Source organism: Mustela putorius, unplaced genomic scaffold (genome assembly GCF_011764305.1).
Source record: "Mustela putorius furo isolate JIRA1106 unplaced genomic scaffold, ASM1176430v1.1 tig00003988_pilon_pilon_pilon, whole genome shotgun sequence".
NCBI lineage: Eukaryota > Metazoa > Chordata > Mammalia > Carnivora > Mustelidae > Mustela > Mustela putorius.
The window spans coordinates 10,807,095-10,822,354 of NW_025422127.1; the positions used below are offsets into that span (position 1 = coordinate 10,807,095).

The window sequence follows — 15,260 nt, forward strand, 5'->3', positions numbered from 1 at the left end:
ATACACACGTGTGGCATGGGGGGAGGGGTCTGTGCTCTTTTCCCTTAATCTGTTAGTTCACAAGCCCTAACAGCCAATTCCATCATGCCTTAGTTCACCCCTCTCCTGTTCCTCCATCTCTTCCATTCCCTCCATCACCATTATTTCTTCTTCCTCTGGAGGGGTCATGTCCACAATCTCACCTCCTCCATGAGACTAGTTAGCCTTTCATATGCCTACAAGCACCCACCTCTCACCATCTTTTTAAGGCAGAATTTTATTGAAAATTTATTTATTTTTATTTATTTATTTTAAAAAAGATTTTATTTATTTATTTGACAGACAGAGATCACAAGCAGGCAGAGAGAGAGGGAGAACAGGCTCCCTGCTGAGCAGAGAGCCTGATGCGGGCTTGATCCCAGGACCCTGAGATCGTGACCTGAGCTGAGGGCAGAGGCTTAACCCACTGAGCCACTTTATTGAACAATTTAATACCAAAATTTTCAAAATTTAAAGTAAATACACATTTAACCTCAACAATGAAAGAAACTCTCTTTTTGTGCCTGGCTAAGTGTAATGGCTTTGACAGGTGGCGCAGACTATTAAAAATTCATCGTGACATTAAAAACAGGACATTAAAGTTGTTCTTTTTTTAAAATTTTTTTTTAAAGATTTTATTTATTTATTTGACAGAGAAAGATCACAAGGAGGTAGAAAGGGAGGCAGATAGACAGAGAGAGGGAAGCAGACTCCCCGCTGAGCAGAGAGCCCGATGTGGGACTCAATCCCAGGACCCTGAGATCATGACCTGAGTCAAAGGCAGCGGCTTAACCCACTGAGCCACCCAGGCACCCCATAAAAGTTGTTCTCAATTGGGAATACTGTTAATTGTGCAATTACTAACATTGCTACCACTTATTGAATGCTTAATGTATGGTAAACACTTATTTTTTCAGAAGCTGGAGGGTGGGGTGAAGTCAGCCCTGGGTAGCAGGCATGTGAGCTCTATTCCCTTCTACAGATGCCATGCCCTCAGGATCAAAGAGGGGAGGCCAGGGAGAGCCAGGGAGGATGGAGTACAAGAGGTGGGGTCAGCTGGTAGATCCAGGAGAGAAAGGGCCAGGAGCTCTGGTTCCAAGTCACAAAGACCTCTCCGGTCTCCCTTTTTTTTGGGGGGGGGGGTGTACCTCGTGCCTGGGCTGGGCACTATGAAAGTCATTGTGCCCAGAGGTTATTAGGGTGAAAGTTGTACCCTTGTTGTGGGACTCATCTGGGAGATACCCTGCACAAAGGGGAGTGGCCTGAAACACCCAGAGGATGGTATCGTCTGATTCAAGCGGACAGATAGAAAAGTGACAATGTTGTCTATCATAGTAAAATGGGCCCTTGGGCTGAAGTTGGAGCTCCCGGTTTCAGCTGGCATGCAGAGAACCTGCATGTGTAACTCCAGGTCTCAGTTTTCTTACGTATAAAGCAGAAGGCTGTGGCAGATCATGTTCAAGGTCAATTAGGATTGATATATCAGAATATTTGGGAGAGGGGCACTGAGAATGTACTGGTAAAACGTGATCGAGGTATCTTTAATTTCCAAAGCATTTTCACAGATACGATCTCATTAATCCTCATGACATCATTTCCCCCATGTAGGTGGGCCAGGCAATGTTACTCTCACTTAGTAAATGAGGCTCGGAGGAGGTTTTGCCTCAGGTCCCTCGATTTTTTGTGGGGGAGCCAGGATCAGCAGCTAGGGGCCTCAGCCAGGCAGGGTGGATGAGAACAGAGTAGCGGGGGAGGGTGTCAGGGCCCCAGTCAGGATGGAAAACTAGGGTGAGGGTTCACTCCGAGTCTGGGTTGGAGGGATAAACACCCAAGAAAGTGGGAGACTAGGGTGTCAGTGGAGAACTTGGGGGGCAAGGGAAGAGCTACTAAGGAACACTGAGTACCTGTCATGGGTCAGACACTCAACCTGTTCTGTCTCAGTAAAACCCTTACAACCTACTCCCTGAGCTAGGTTCTCTCCACGTGGCAAATTGGAAGACAGACTCATAGAGCATAGTTTGCTGGTCCAGGACCACCGAGCTAAAAAGTAGAGCCTCCTGAGCTGGAACCCAGTGACTGCTACTCCAAAGCCCTGAGTCGGTGTTCACGTGGGAAAGGTCGGTGACCGGGTGAATGAGGAGGGAGGAGCTTAGGGTCCCTTGGTGTTGGCTAGGGAGGGGTCGGATTGGTGGGTTGGGGGCCAGAGGCCGCTGGATCCGGGACTCGGGCGCCTCTGACTGAGCTCCAAAGGGTTACAGCCCTTCGCCCCCTCCTCCCGCCTCCTCCCTTCTCCTCCCCCAGGCTCTTCCTGTCCCGCAGTTGCAACACCCTATCTGCCGCTCTCTCCCTCCCCTCCCACCTCCTCGCTCCTTTCTGCTTTAATTTTCTTCCAGTTCTTAGGACTCGGGCTCCAGCTCCGGACTTTGGGGTTGGAGATCCCGGCCCGGGACTGAGCCGTGATCCTCACTCCAGTCTCCACCTCAGCTCCCCTGCCCGCGGCCCGGGCTGCTCTTGGGACCCGGCGGGCCCGCACATCCCGGACTCCGCCGCCGCCGCCGCCACTGCCTGAGCCCTGATGGGGGAGTAAGAGGCCACCGCTGGCCGGTCATGGGCCTCCCCACCGTGCCTGGCCTGCTGCTGCCACTGGTGAGCCCTGGGACAAGGGCCGAGTGGGCTGGGGGAGGGGTGGGGAGAGAAGGGGAGGACGCCGCCTCGCCCCAGTGGGCCCTCGTCCCGGCCCCCGGCCTCGGGCCAGCGTGGCCCCACTTCAAACGCGGCCAGAAGTTCGGGTTCCTCATTCGGGCCGCCCGGCGCTAGTCGGAGGCCAGGGGGACAGTGAAAGGGAACCTGAGGACAACCAAGGAAGTTTGCTGGGGCTAGGAGGTGGCCGGGAATGTGGGGGCAGGTGATCCCCGAGGATGGGGCAGATTCCAAAGAGTAAGGAAAGGAATGGAAGAAGGGAGTCCCCATGATTCAGAGTTCTGTCCTCTGGTCAGCTGGCCAGCGGGTGTGTGTGGGGGGTGGACCCTGTGCAGCGGCAGGGAGGTGGGATGCGCTTGGGCCCCGGCTGAGTAAACCCTGGCAGAGGGTAGGAGTTTGATGCTAGTAAAGGGGGAAACTGAGTCTGGGAACGGCTATGGGTTGGTGGGTAAGTTTGGGATGCTATGTGTTTTTGCCTGTGTGGAGGGGCATATTTGGGAGTAGTGTGGGAACTGGACAGGGCAGTGCACTTCCCAGGGCCAGGACGCCCACGTGGAGGCATTCTGCACCCCCTGCCTCTGGCTCAGCTTCTAGATGGATGGCCTCTGTTGGACAACTAGCCTCACCTCCACCTGGTCCAGTCCTGTCCCTGTGCCCGCCTTCCGGCCCCCTTCCCACAGGCCTAAACAACAATCTCTTGGTTTCTTCTTTTACAGCGCGGTTTGGGGAAGTTAGTAGAAAGTTGTTTTCGTCACTGGAAAATGTCCCTTTCTTGTGCCTCAGCCTCATTTCAGTGTATCCTTGATCTCCCTGCCTGTCCCGGAGTCATCCTGTGTCATACTCCGAGCACCTCTCTCCCACCTGCTGGGGTGGATTTTCCTGGCGTGTGCTGGCTGGTTTCTTCTATGTCTCTGCCCTTCCCTAGCCCAGATCCTCCCCACTCTCCTCTCCTCCCGTCTTCTCTGGGTCTTGTCCTGTCTCTCCTAAGCATTCCTATCTTTTCTATCGGTTTCCCCATGAGAGTCTCCTTTTTTGAAACGTTTTCTCTTTGGTTCCTCCCTCTCCTCTGTTTGGAGTCCACATTTCTAGACCCTGATCCCCCCAGTCAGCACCTCTCTCCATTTGGGCCTCACTCTTCTTCTCACTCTCCCACCTCCTGTCTCCCCAGTCACAAAGAAGTCAAGAAGTCTCTTGACTTCTCTCAAGGTTGTCCTTCTCCCAGGCTCCCTCCGCCCCCGTCTAGCTGCCTGGTCTTACTTCCGTTCTCTCTTAAGGGGTAGGTCACTTGGATTTAAATCCTGGCTCCCTCACTGACTAGTTGCCTGAACTTTGGGCAGGCTACAGAACCTTCCATGTCCTAGTTTCTTTATATCTAAAACGTATGTAATAAACACTACCTCCAAATGTCGTTCTGAAGATTAAGTAGATTGATACAAAGTTGACCCTTGAACAACAGGGGTTTGAACCACACAGGTCCACTTATGTGCAGATTTTCCCCATTAACTACAGAACTGTAAATGTATTTTCTGTTTATGATTTTCTTAATGACATTTTCATTTCCCTAACCTACTTGATGGTAAAAATATGGTATAAACACAGAACATACAAAATGTGTGTTAATCAATTGTTTCCGCCCTCGGTTTGGCTTCCAGTCAAAGGTAGGCTATGAGTTGTTAAGTTTTGGGGGAGTCAAAAGTTATACATGGATTTTTCATTAAGGGAGGGGTGTTGCCCCGTGCTCCTAACTAATGTGTTGTTCAAGATCAACTGTGGGTTAAGTATTCAACTTATCAAGTGCTGGGTCTGTATTAGACATTATTTTAAGTGCTGGGATGACAGCAGTGAACAAAATCTCTGTCCCCATGGAGTCTACATTCTAGTAGAAGAATAAGGTATAGCAAGTGGAAAGCACTTAGATTTGTCTTGTTCCAGTTAGTAGTATTGTTTGGTGGCTACTGTGTTTAGAAAACAGAAGGTAAGGGTAGTCTCAACAGATAAAGGAAAGTGCCTGGGGGCTGGGGTAGAGATGGGGGGGGACCCAAGCTCAGCCTGGAGCTGGAAGGAAAACGGAAGGTATGGAGGTCTGTCCGAGCTTTTCAATTGCTGGCCATTCAGTGGGCAATACTGAGCACTGGAGTTAGTTAGGGGGGGGGGGGATAGTGGGGAAGAAGACTGGAGAGACTGAGACAAAGCCTGTAGGATTTTGTTGTTCTCCAGGAGTTTATAGTCTGGGACCCAAGACAGCTTACAGCCAAAAAATCATTTCAGCACAGTCTAGGGGGAAAATACCCACAAAAGCGTTTTGGTGTGGTGTCTTAGAACACTGATGGGGACATGGGAGGCACAGCCAGGGAAGGGAATGAGCATCACTCAGCTGTCTCCACTCTGGTCCCAGCTGTCTCCACTCTGGTGATGCTCCAGGAGCACCTTCTGCCTAGACTGCTGTCTCTGACCCAGCAGAGAATGGGACGCATGAGCAGTGGTGCTCCCTAACTCTTTGTGGCATGAATCAAGGAACAGGCATGGGTCAGATGGAATGAGGAAGGGAAAACCTCACAGAAAAGTGGTTTTGGGGCTGAGATTTGAAGTCAGTGGCTGGCAGGGTGGCTGGAAAGAAGGGAGACTGGTTTGGGGAGCGGGGGGAGGGAGAGGTGGGATTTTGTGTTGGGAGTAGGTAGGGGTGGAAGGACCCCTTGGCTGGAGTGGAAGGAGCAGGTTGAAGAACAAGAAGAAATGAGAATGAGAAAATTGGAGGGATTGGGGGAGGAAATGAAGAGAGAATCTTGAATGGGGTCCGAGGTAGAGGAATCCATCCATTCATTCGTTCATTCTTTCATTCATTCAGAAACAGTTCTCTGAGGGCCCATGGCTTCTGAGAATGTTCCGAATAGCAGCAATGGACCCCTGCAAGTGCTCATTCAGGGAAGGAGGGACTTGTGTGGACATGATGTTCCAGGTCAGGCTCTGGAGAAGTACAAGCTGAAGCGTGAACACAGACGAGTGTGTAGGATGGATCGGAGCAGTCAGCGGGAAGACAGTTGCAATAATCCAAGTGTGAGGAAACCCGTGGGTATGGCAGGACTGAGAGATCACCGAAGGAGGACTAGCAAGATGAACCGGCAGACCCAATGGATGGGGACTGGGTGGGGAGGTGCGGTGGGCAGGGCGCTCGAGGAGAGAAGGGCCGCAGAGCTTTCGGCACTGGTGCTGAGAAGTATGTTGTGTGACATTTCTAGCCCAGGAGATGGTTCCATTGAGTATGGGGCACCTTAAGGGTTCGGGAATAGCCAGATGAAGTACGCAACTAACAGGCTAGAGCGGGGCTTCTCAAACCCTTTTCTGCCTTCCTGTCGTTTGTATGGGCTGCCTTCAGTCACCAGTGATGCTTAGGAGAGGAGCACTTGTCAGACTCTCCGGTGGGGGAGTGTGTGGGTGGGTGCGCATGTGTGTGGGAAGTTCGGGGCATGGTTTGAAAACTCTCCCCCGGAGGCAGGTCTGTTCTTACAAGGGGCACTGACTCTCTCCTCCCCTCTCTGGGAAGCAGTGGCTTCAGCTGGAGGGGAGCACAGATGAGTTGTTAGTCTGGCCAACCCATCATTATTTACTTTGCTCCTGTCATTTTGGGAGCTGAGGAGATACCCAGGAGGATAAGATGCTATCTCTGACCACACTCTCTCCCTGATCGTTTATCTCATAGAGTTTATGGTCTGTTTGGGGAGATCATATCAACTCCCCAGGATAATTATAACTAGAGCCAAAAGTAGATATTGTTAATTCGCGGTATTGAAGATCACAGGGGGCTGAGCATCTAATGAGCTTGAGCGGGGTAAGTGGGATTAATGGGGGGCTTCAGGAGAAGGAGGTGGGATTGCAACTGAGCTCTTGGAGGAGAAGCTGTCATAAAACTCCCCAGAAATTTTGACATTCCAAGAACAAACGCATTTTAATTTAATGAACAAATTAATGCAGGGGAAGGGCCCTGCTAAGGTCCGGAGGTGCTGGGCCAGGGTTAGACCACAGGGTCCCTCGCGCTCTCTGGGTTTCTCCTGGGGCTTCTCCACCCCCTTTGCAGCCCCAGCACAGGAAGTCACACTTTAAAGTCTCCCCAGGCGGAAGTTGTTGGGGAGTCTGAGGGGTGCTGGGCCACCCCCTCAACTGGCTCTACACAGGCACCTCCCAGCTTCCTGCCTTTCCCCTGCTCCTGGCTAGGGTCTTGGGGCTCAGAGCTTGCTTACCTCCTAATTTAGCTGCAGGGTACAGCGACCGAGGACCTGCTCCTTGAAGCCAGCCCGTGCCTGAGGCTCTGGCTACTAGGGGTCAGAGAGGGCTGCTGGGGCATTGTGGAGGCTATAGAGACCAGGGAAATAGGGCTGGCCCTCTTCCATCTCTTCTCACCTGCTTCCTCACTCCTGGATGTGGGTGTTCAGGGTTCTGGAATGTTTCCTCAGCTGCCAGTGGACGTCTGGGGCAGGGGAGAGGGCTGTGGAGACTCAGAACTGGCCTCATTTCCTAAGGGTTGTTTGGGGACCCCAGGGAAGTCCCCAACCCCAATCCCACTGGCCAGAACCAGCCAGGCTGTGGGAATGCAGTGAACCCCGGGTGGGAGGGCAGCCTTGGTTTGCTTTCTTTTGCAGCTGGGGAGTGTCAGGGGGCTCCTGTGAGAACCCAGGGATAGGGCCTGTCAGTTGGGGACTGGTCGAATGGGGAGGAGGAGCCAGGCGGGACCTGGTCTAAAGGAAGGATGCTGAGGGGCGGGATGGAGCTGAGAGGCCCCTCAGGGAGGGGTGGGTAGTGACCCCGATGGGAGGAAGCCAGGGGTTGAGGAGACTTCCCTTTGGGATGGAATGGGAGAGGGAGCCATTTCCCGAAATACGTGGCCCAAGTGGGACAGGGGTCCTTTGCCTGGCTCTTTTGAGAGGGAAAGGGAGGGGGAGGAAGTGTACTCCGAGTGGGGATTGGAGGGAGAGCCTGGCCCACAGGATGAAGGGCTCACATGGGGTCTTAATGGCTGGCCAGTCCCTCCGTCTTTGTGCTGACTCATGACCCTTGAGGAGCTGGGGAAGCTGCTAGTTCTCTCTCCCTTCCCCTAGATGCCCTCCCTCCCTGGCCTGAGTCACTGGGCGGAGCTGCTGGGAAAAGATTTCCCTTTCCCGGATCTGACTTAACCCCCAAAGTGCTGGAGAGGGAAGGAGACACTAGGCTTCACAAAGCCTAATGTCTCCCTCCCTCGCTCCCATTCCTGGGAAGCTTATACCTCACATGCCAGTGGTCCCCGAAAAGCTCCCCACCAAGGCTGTCCCAGAACTGGAGCCCCTAGTTTTTCTCCCTGACTCTGTCTCTGCTGCTTGGCTGTGCTTCTGGGGGTGGAGGGGTGGGCGGGCTCCCATGGAATTTTAAGTGCCAGTAACCTTAGGCGCTGAGAGCTCTTCTTCAGGGAAAGGAACCACACTTTCAGGATTGGGAAGTTCTTCCCATAACCACCCCAAACTCTTCCTGTTGCCCTGAATGCCCCAATCTTGTTCAGGGGAGATGACAGTTCCGGAGTGGGTCAAGGAGGGTGCTGCCCTCGCAACAGCCCTTGCTGTTGCACAGGCTTCTGTTCTTGGCTGAGCCTCCAGCTTCCAGGCTGCAGCGTCCCCCAGAGGGTGCCTCAGAGCATGACCTCCCTACCTGCCTACCTGCCTGCCTGCCCAGGCCGTGGGCTGCCGAGCCCTCCTGTCCCAGATGGGGGTTTCCATGATCTGATTATTAGCCTGTTGCTTCCCAGTGTTTAACACAGTTTGAGGACATCCTCTTATCTTGACATAAAGTATGTATACAGAGGGAAAAACAAATCCAGGCCCAGGGAGAGTCAGAAAGAGGCTGACCGGAGATCAAGGGACAAAGTCTGGGTTGGAGCTCGACCCCCACTCCTGGCTTTGCTGTCCCTGGCTCTGAGGCCAGAACAGCAGGTGATTTGGTTGTTGTGCGCTCGCGCAAGACTGTGAACATGCCTCCCAGAATGCCCTGGTGTGTAGAGGGCTTCAGGACTCCCACATCCACCCTCAGCTCTAGACTTGCTGGTCCTTTGAGCCTGACCACCCGCTTCTGGCCAGCTCCAGCTGCGTGGAACCTACATGCCTTTGTCCTCTCCTAAACTTCATCAGTCACCTACCTCGTTCCTGACCCAGAACTTTCCCTTTTACTCCCCTCCCCATTTGCCCTGGCTAGCCTGGGGCCTCTGCAGATTTAGTGGTGGAAGAGGATATGGCCTGGAGGCCCAGGGCAAAATCCTAAGTGAGGTTCTTTTTTTTTTTTTTAAGATTTTAAAAAATTTATTTGACAGAGAGAGGTTACAAATAGGCAGAGGGGCAGGCAAAGAGAGAGAGGGGAAGCAGGCTCCCTGCTGAGCAGAGAGCCTGAGATCATGACCTGAGCCGAAGGCAGAGGCTTAACCCACTGAACCACCCAGGCACCCTCCTAAGTGAGGTTCTGATAGAGATGTATAAAGAAATTCTTCCTTTTGCTTCTGCCCACTCCCCAGGAATGGTGCCCACAGAAACATCATTTACTTCCACGCCAATCTGATTTTATAAAAAACATTTTTGCCAATAGAATACAATCCAGGGGGCGCCTGGGTGGCTCAGTGGGTTAAGCCGCTGCCTTCGGCTCAGGTCATGATCTCGGGGTCCCGGGATCGAGTCCCACATCGGGCTCTCTGCTCAGCAGGGAGCCTGCTTCCTCCTCTCTCTCTCTCTCTCTCTCTCTCTGCCTGCCTCTCTGCCTACTTGTGATCTCTGTCTGTCAAATAAACAAATAAAATCTTTAAAAAAAAAAAAACACACAATCCAGGAATGTGCACAGATCCTACCTAACTCTTCACCTCTGTGAATGTTCACAAGGCGAATACACTGTGATCATAGCGTCCTGATGGAGAAACGTCACCCCAATTCTTAGGGCTCCTTGTTGGAAGGAAGGGCCATAACTGAAGTCACTTGCAAGTTCCCAATCAAAACCACCACCACCACCACCACCACCACCACCACCACCACCCTTCCTTAAACACCTGCCCTGTGTCCAGCACTATTAGCTGCTATGAAAAAAGGATAAAATAGAGCTCAGGGGTCCACCTGGAAGGACAAAAATTAGTCCACAGAACAACGAGGGAAGAATTAAGCACTGGATCACATGGGGCCACCTGTCTGAGCTTAGAGGAAGAACATGGAGTGAGCAGGAGTGGCCTAGGGAGAATGTTCCACTGAGAAGGGACTTGTGCTGGGAAGGCTTTGACTTGCTACCTCCAAGGCTCCCATCCACCCTCTCCTGATGGAATCTCCTCTGTCTGACTCTTCCCCAGGTGCTCTTGGCTCTGTTGGTGGAAATATACCCCTTAAGGGTTATGGCACTGGTCCCTCACGTCAGGAACCGGGAGAAGAGAGCTATTCTGTGTCCCCAAGGAAAATATATTCACCCTCAAGATAATTCCATTTGCTGTACGAAGTGCCACAAAGGTAGGAGAAAGTGGTAACAGCGAACCTGCTCAGTAATGGGGTCCTGCTTCTTCCTTTGCCTTTTCCAGAGGTTCTAGAACCTGGAACCTTACCTCCAGTCTCCTGACTTTGCTGCCTCTCCTGGGCTGGGATTTTGTCCCTTCTTTCCTCTCTTAGACACTTGGGGTGGGGGTGGGGGATCCTGGCTGTTCTCTCTAGCTGGGGTTCCTTCCTTGAGTTCTCGCTGTTACCTAACCCTGCTACTCCATCACAGGGACCTACCTGTACAAGGACTGTCCCGGCCCGGGGCTGGACACAGACTGCAGGGAATGTGAAAACGGCACCTTTACAGCTTCGGAGAACCACCTCACACAGTGCCTCAGTTGCTCCAAATGCCGAAAAGGTGAGTCTTAGGAGGCAGCAAGGGCTCTGAACAGAGTGTCAGGTAGCTAGGTTAAAGCAGTGCCTACGCCTATGTGCGAGGGCAGACATTTCTGCTCGTGGGTGTGGGTGGGAATGCTTGTACATGGGTGAGTGCATGGGTGGGGACGTGTACAGAGAAAGACACACACTGCTGTGGGGCAGGGGCTCACACTCCATCTCCTCCCCTCTCCAGAAATGAACCAGGTGGAGATTTCTCCTTGCACTGTGTCCCAGGACACTGTGTGCGGCTGCCGGGAGAACCAGTACCGGCGTTATTGGAGTGCAACCCTTTTCGAGTGCATGAACTGCAGCCTCTGTCTCAATGGCACAGTGCACATCTCCTGTGAGCATGTCTCTCTCAACCCCAGTCTCCCCCCTGCCTCAGGGTGGTCCCGGCTCAGGCTCAGGAGGAAGCTCTCTGCCTCTGTGCCGCCCCCTCCACACAACACTTTCATTCCTTCCCACTCCCGAAATCTGTGGGACCACCTACACTCTGGCCATCTACCCCCCTGCCCCTTCTGGTTTCCCCTGTGATCCTTGGGGTTGCAGGGGGGCCCTCCCCTAGCTGTGCTGCATCTCCCCCTACAGGCACAGAGAAACAGAACACAGTGTGCACCTGTCACGCGGGTTTCTTTCTAAGAGTCAATGAATGCATACCTTGTGTTCAGTAAGTATCTCTGTCAGCTGCTGGGCACTGGATTGGGTGGGGAGGGGGTTTGGGGTAGGATGGGGTGGCTGCAGGTGAGAGCCAGCAGCAGGGCAAGGGAGACACCCCAAGATGCTCTGGCTCTTACTGGCTGAGTGGCTGTCACTTCGTGTCAGTACACCAGACAGTCCTTCCAGCTACTCCTTCTCCCCACCCGCTGGGGACTTGCTCCTAAAATCTGAAGGAGTCTTTGGGAATGGAGGCTCATACTTCACAGCCTTGCAGTTCTTTTAATTCAGACATTTGGATTTTGGGGTGACAGGATCTACTACAGTTCATTGATTCTAGGACGCGCATTTTCACATCTCTGAAATCAGGCTTCATCTAATAATTGAGAGGTATTATGGTTTAACTGGCAGCTCTGTGTGTGTGTGTAGTAAGTGATGGTGCTTCTTATCACTGATGGCAACTTTGCTGCAATATAGTATTTCTTCCCCAGTCTCTGTTCAGGCCTCCTTACCTTTTTTGGCTCCACGGAGCCTAGTCTTAAACACTTGCTTGCAAAGAAGGAACTCAGGGTTCTAAAGTTCAGTTGATCTGGGTTTAAATATCAGTCAAGCCACTTAGGCTGTTTGACCTTGGGCAAGTTACTTAACATCTCGGGGTTTTAGTTTACTCACCTTCAAAGTAAGGCTGATGACATTCACTTGGATGGTTATAGAGCTACAAAGTGTCCGACACTGAACTATTTGTTTTCTTTCTTTCTTTCTTTCTTTTTTTAAAGATCTTATTTATCCATTTGACAGAGATCACAAGTAGGCAGAGAGGCAGGCAGAGGCGGGTTGGGAAGCAGGTTCCCTGCTGAGCAGAGAGCCCAATGCGGGGCTCGATCCTAGGACCCTGGGATCATGACCTGAGCTGAAGGCAGAGACTTTAACTCACTGAGCCATCCAGGCACCCCTTGTTTTGTTTTCCTACTGAGTCTGCTTTGCTGCTTCAGAGAGCTTTCACACTCATTCCATGAGGTTCTCACCAGGAGCTTGTGCGGTGGGTAAAAGTGCCTCTTCCTGCTTTCAGATTCCTGCTGAGAATTCACCTTCCCCTGAACTCCTTTTAGCCCTCCATGGAGTTCTTATCACTCCATGCTCCCAACAGGGAAAGATATGCTTGTTCGAGAGTACTCTCTGGCTGCCCCCAACAATATGTATTTCAAAACTTTTCACATGCTTGCTTGATCCCTCTCCCAAAGTCAGGGATTGTTTATTTCAAGAAAAAGCTCTCCAGTCTCTCTTTACCAGGGGATTCTCATCATTCTCATGGGATTCAGTTGCTGTTACCATTTACTGAGCACTTACTATATGTCAGGCAGACAGATCTCACTTAACTCCTCAATTCTGGCAGATGGGCAAGAGCCTTATTTTACAGATGAGCAAACTGAAGCTTACTGGTTAAATGGCTTGCTTGGAGTCACACTGCTAGCCAATGAATGGGCTGCAATTCCTAACCCGCCTCTCACTGCTTTTAACTTTTTTCTACACAGCCTCTTGGAGATCAGTTCTAAAATTTAATTATTTTGTGATTAATTGGTTTCATTCCTCTCCATCAGGAGCAGTTTAATTTCCCAGCAGAGGTTTCATTTTCCATTATATCAAGAGAGAGCTAAAATAATCATAAAGCAAAGGATTTGCAACACTGGATCCCCCCCCCCCTCTTCCTCTTATGGAAGGAACCCTATTTACCTGTGCTATCTCTTCTTTTAGCTGTAAGGAAAACACAGAGTGCAAAAAGTTGTGTCTACTCCCTGTGGAAAAGGTTACGGTCCCTCAGGACCCAGGTGAGGACAGATCACCCTGTTCCCATGCTCACCTGCCCTGTCCTAATCCTTGATCTTGCACCCACCCAGCCAGCCCTGCTGCCTCCTGTTGCCTCCTCCTCTGACCACAGCCTGCCTTGTCTCCAGGTACCACAGTGCTGCCCCTGGTGATCTTCTTTGGCATTTGTGTTTTATCCTTCTCCGTTGTTTTAATGTGCCGCTACCAACGGCAGATGCCCAGATTCTTCTCCACTGGTGAGTGAGTGGGGCCTTTGGGAGGGGAAAGCATGCTGGCAGGGATGTGGGAGGAGGGTGAATGGGCAAGACAGACCAACTTGGAGGGGTATGAGGAGTGTCCCCTTAGTTTGCTGCTGAGAACCTTGTCGGCAGGAGACAGCTCCGATGGCTTGTGAAAGGTCACATTGCATCAATAGTTCTCTTGTCCCTGGGGCCACTTTAGCCCTGAAGCATGTCACCACAAGTCCCCACGGCCAGCCCCAGTATGGGCGCCAGGGCTGAGAGAGGAAGTGAAATTTGTGACGCTTTGTTTCTTTTTTCTCAGTTTGTGGGAAATCGACACCTACAAAGGAGGTAAGATGAAACTAGGAACCTACCCCCAACCTTCCCTGATTTTCCATAATAATCCTGTGGTACCCAAATGAACCCCCCACCCCACCCCTAACTCCCTCTAATCCCAGCCCCCTTCAAGAGTAAAGAGGGTTAGGGCTGTTTTTCCTCTCCTTTGTTAATGCTGTGCCTTCTCTCTTTTAGGGGGAGCCTGAGACCCTGGCCTCGGTTCCAGGTTTCAGTCCCACCACGAGCTTCAGTCCCACCACGGGCTTCAGTCCCACCACCGGCTTCAGTCCCATCCCGGGCTTCAGTCCCATCCCCAACCCCACCTTCACCCCCAGGTCCGTCTTCACCCCACGTGACTGGTCCAAGTTAAGGGCTCCGTCAGAGGCTGGAGAGATGGCCCCACCTTACCAGGAGGCTGGCCCCAAGCTTTCCGCGGCTCCAGCCTCCACCCCCATTCCCACCCCAGTTCAGAAGTGGGAGGACAGAACCCACATTCAGCGCGCAGAAGGTGAGTTCCCAGCCGCAGCAGGCGGGGCTCCTAGAGTGCGCGTGCGCGGGGGGGGGGGGGACGGAGGCGGGCCGGGCGGCCGCTGGCGCCGGCTTGTGGGAGGCTCACCGCCTGCTTCCCCGCAGCCGACCCCGCGGACCCGGCGACGCTGTATGCCGTGGTGGACGGCGTGCCCCCGTCGCGCTGGAAGGAGTTTGTGCGCCGGCTGGGGCTGAGCGAGCACGAGATCGAGCGGCTGGAGCTGCAGAACGGGCGCTGCCTGCGGGAGGCCCACTACAGCATGCTGGCGGCCTGGCGGCGGCGCACGCCGCGGCGCGAGGCCACGCTGGAGCTGCTGGGCTGCGTGCTCCGCGACATGGACCTGCTGGGCTGCCTGGAGGACATCGAGGAGGCGCTGCGTGCCCCACCCTCTCTCTCGCCGGCGCCCCGCCTCCTGCGGTGAGGCCACGCCCCTCCTGGGAGGGGCCTGCCCTTAGGACCGCCGCCCCCTCGCGGGGGGGGCCGGAAGGACAGTGCTGGATGCCCTTCGGACCCTTTTTCTGGACGAGGGCCTTGGAAGGGCCAGCATGGCTGTCAGCCACCTACTTGGTGCTACTCTCCAAGTGTACATAGATTATCTCAGCTGCCGGAGCACTGCCAGGGGCTCAGCCTTGTGTATGAGACAGGTGTGTGTTTGTGTGTGTGTGTGTGAGATCCTGAGAGAGGCTGAGTGTGCCAGGAGCCCAAGCTTGTGGCTGCAGAGATGGGGTGCCTCGCCTCACCGCCCAAGCAAGGCAGCTTAGGGGCCTCTAGTTGGTCCCTGGGCCTTTTTCACAGTAGATAAGCAATCTTTGGATCAGTTATGTTACACTAATAGAAACTGGGCACCCCTCTGCCCCCTGCCTGCACAAGCAAAGAGTGAGCTGACCGTCAGAAGGCAGGCGTGAGCACAGAGCACAGAACAATAGGGCTGCCTGCTGGAACTGTGGACTTTTGTAAATACACTAAAACTCTGGAATTAAAGCTTTGCTCCTGGAGGGGATAGTCCTTCTGAGTGGTGGGTGTGGGAGGCTGGGGCAGAGACCCGCTCCTGATGTGGGGTGGGGGATGGGAAAGGCCCTGAGATTG

At 53.1% G+C, this 15,260-nt stretch overlaps 1 protein-coding gene across 1 annotated transcript; it reads left to right on the plus strand.

The window, feature by feature from the left end:
• Positions 1–2,184: 2,184 nt before the first annotated feature.
• On the plus strand, positions 2,185–15,169 carry TNFRSF1A (TNF receptor superfamily member 1A). The gene is made up of 10 exons (XM_004766732.3): positions 2,185–2,664; positions 10,055–10,208; positions 10,462–10,590; positions 10,804–10,953; positions 11,199–11,277; positions 13,017–13,090; positions 13,217–13,324; positions 13,632–13,660; positions 13,841–14,153; positions 14,279–15,169. The coding sequence occupies exons 1-10, from the start codon at positions 2,626–2,628 to the stop codon at positions 14,593–14,595; spliced, it is 1,392 nt and encodes a 463-aa protein (XP_004766789.2). The 5' UTR covers positions 2,185–2,625; the 3' UTR covers positions 14,596–15,169.
• Positions 15,170–15,260: the final 91 nt, after the last annotated feature.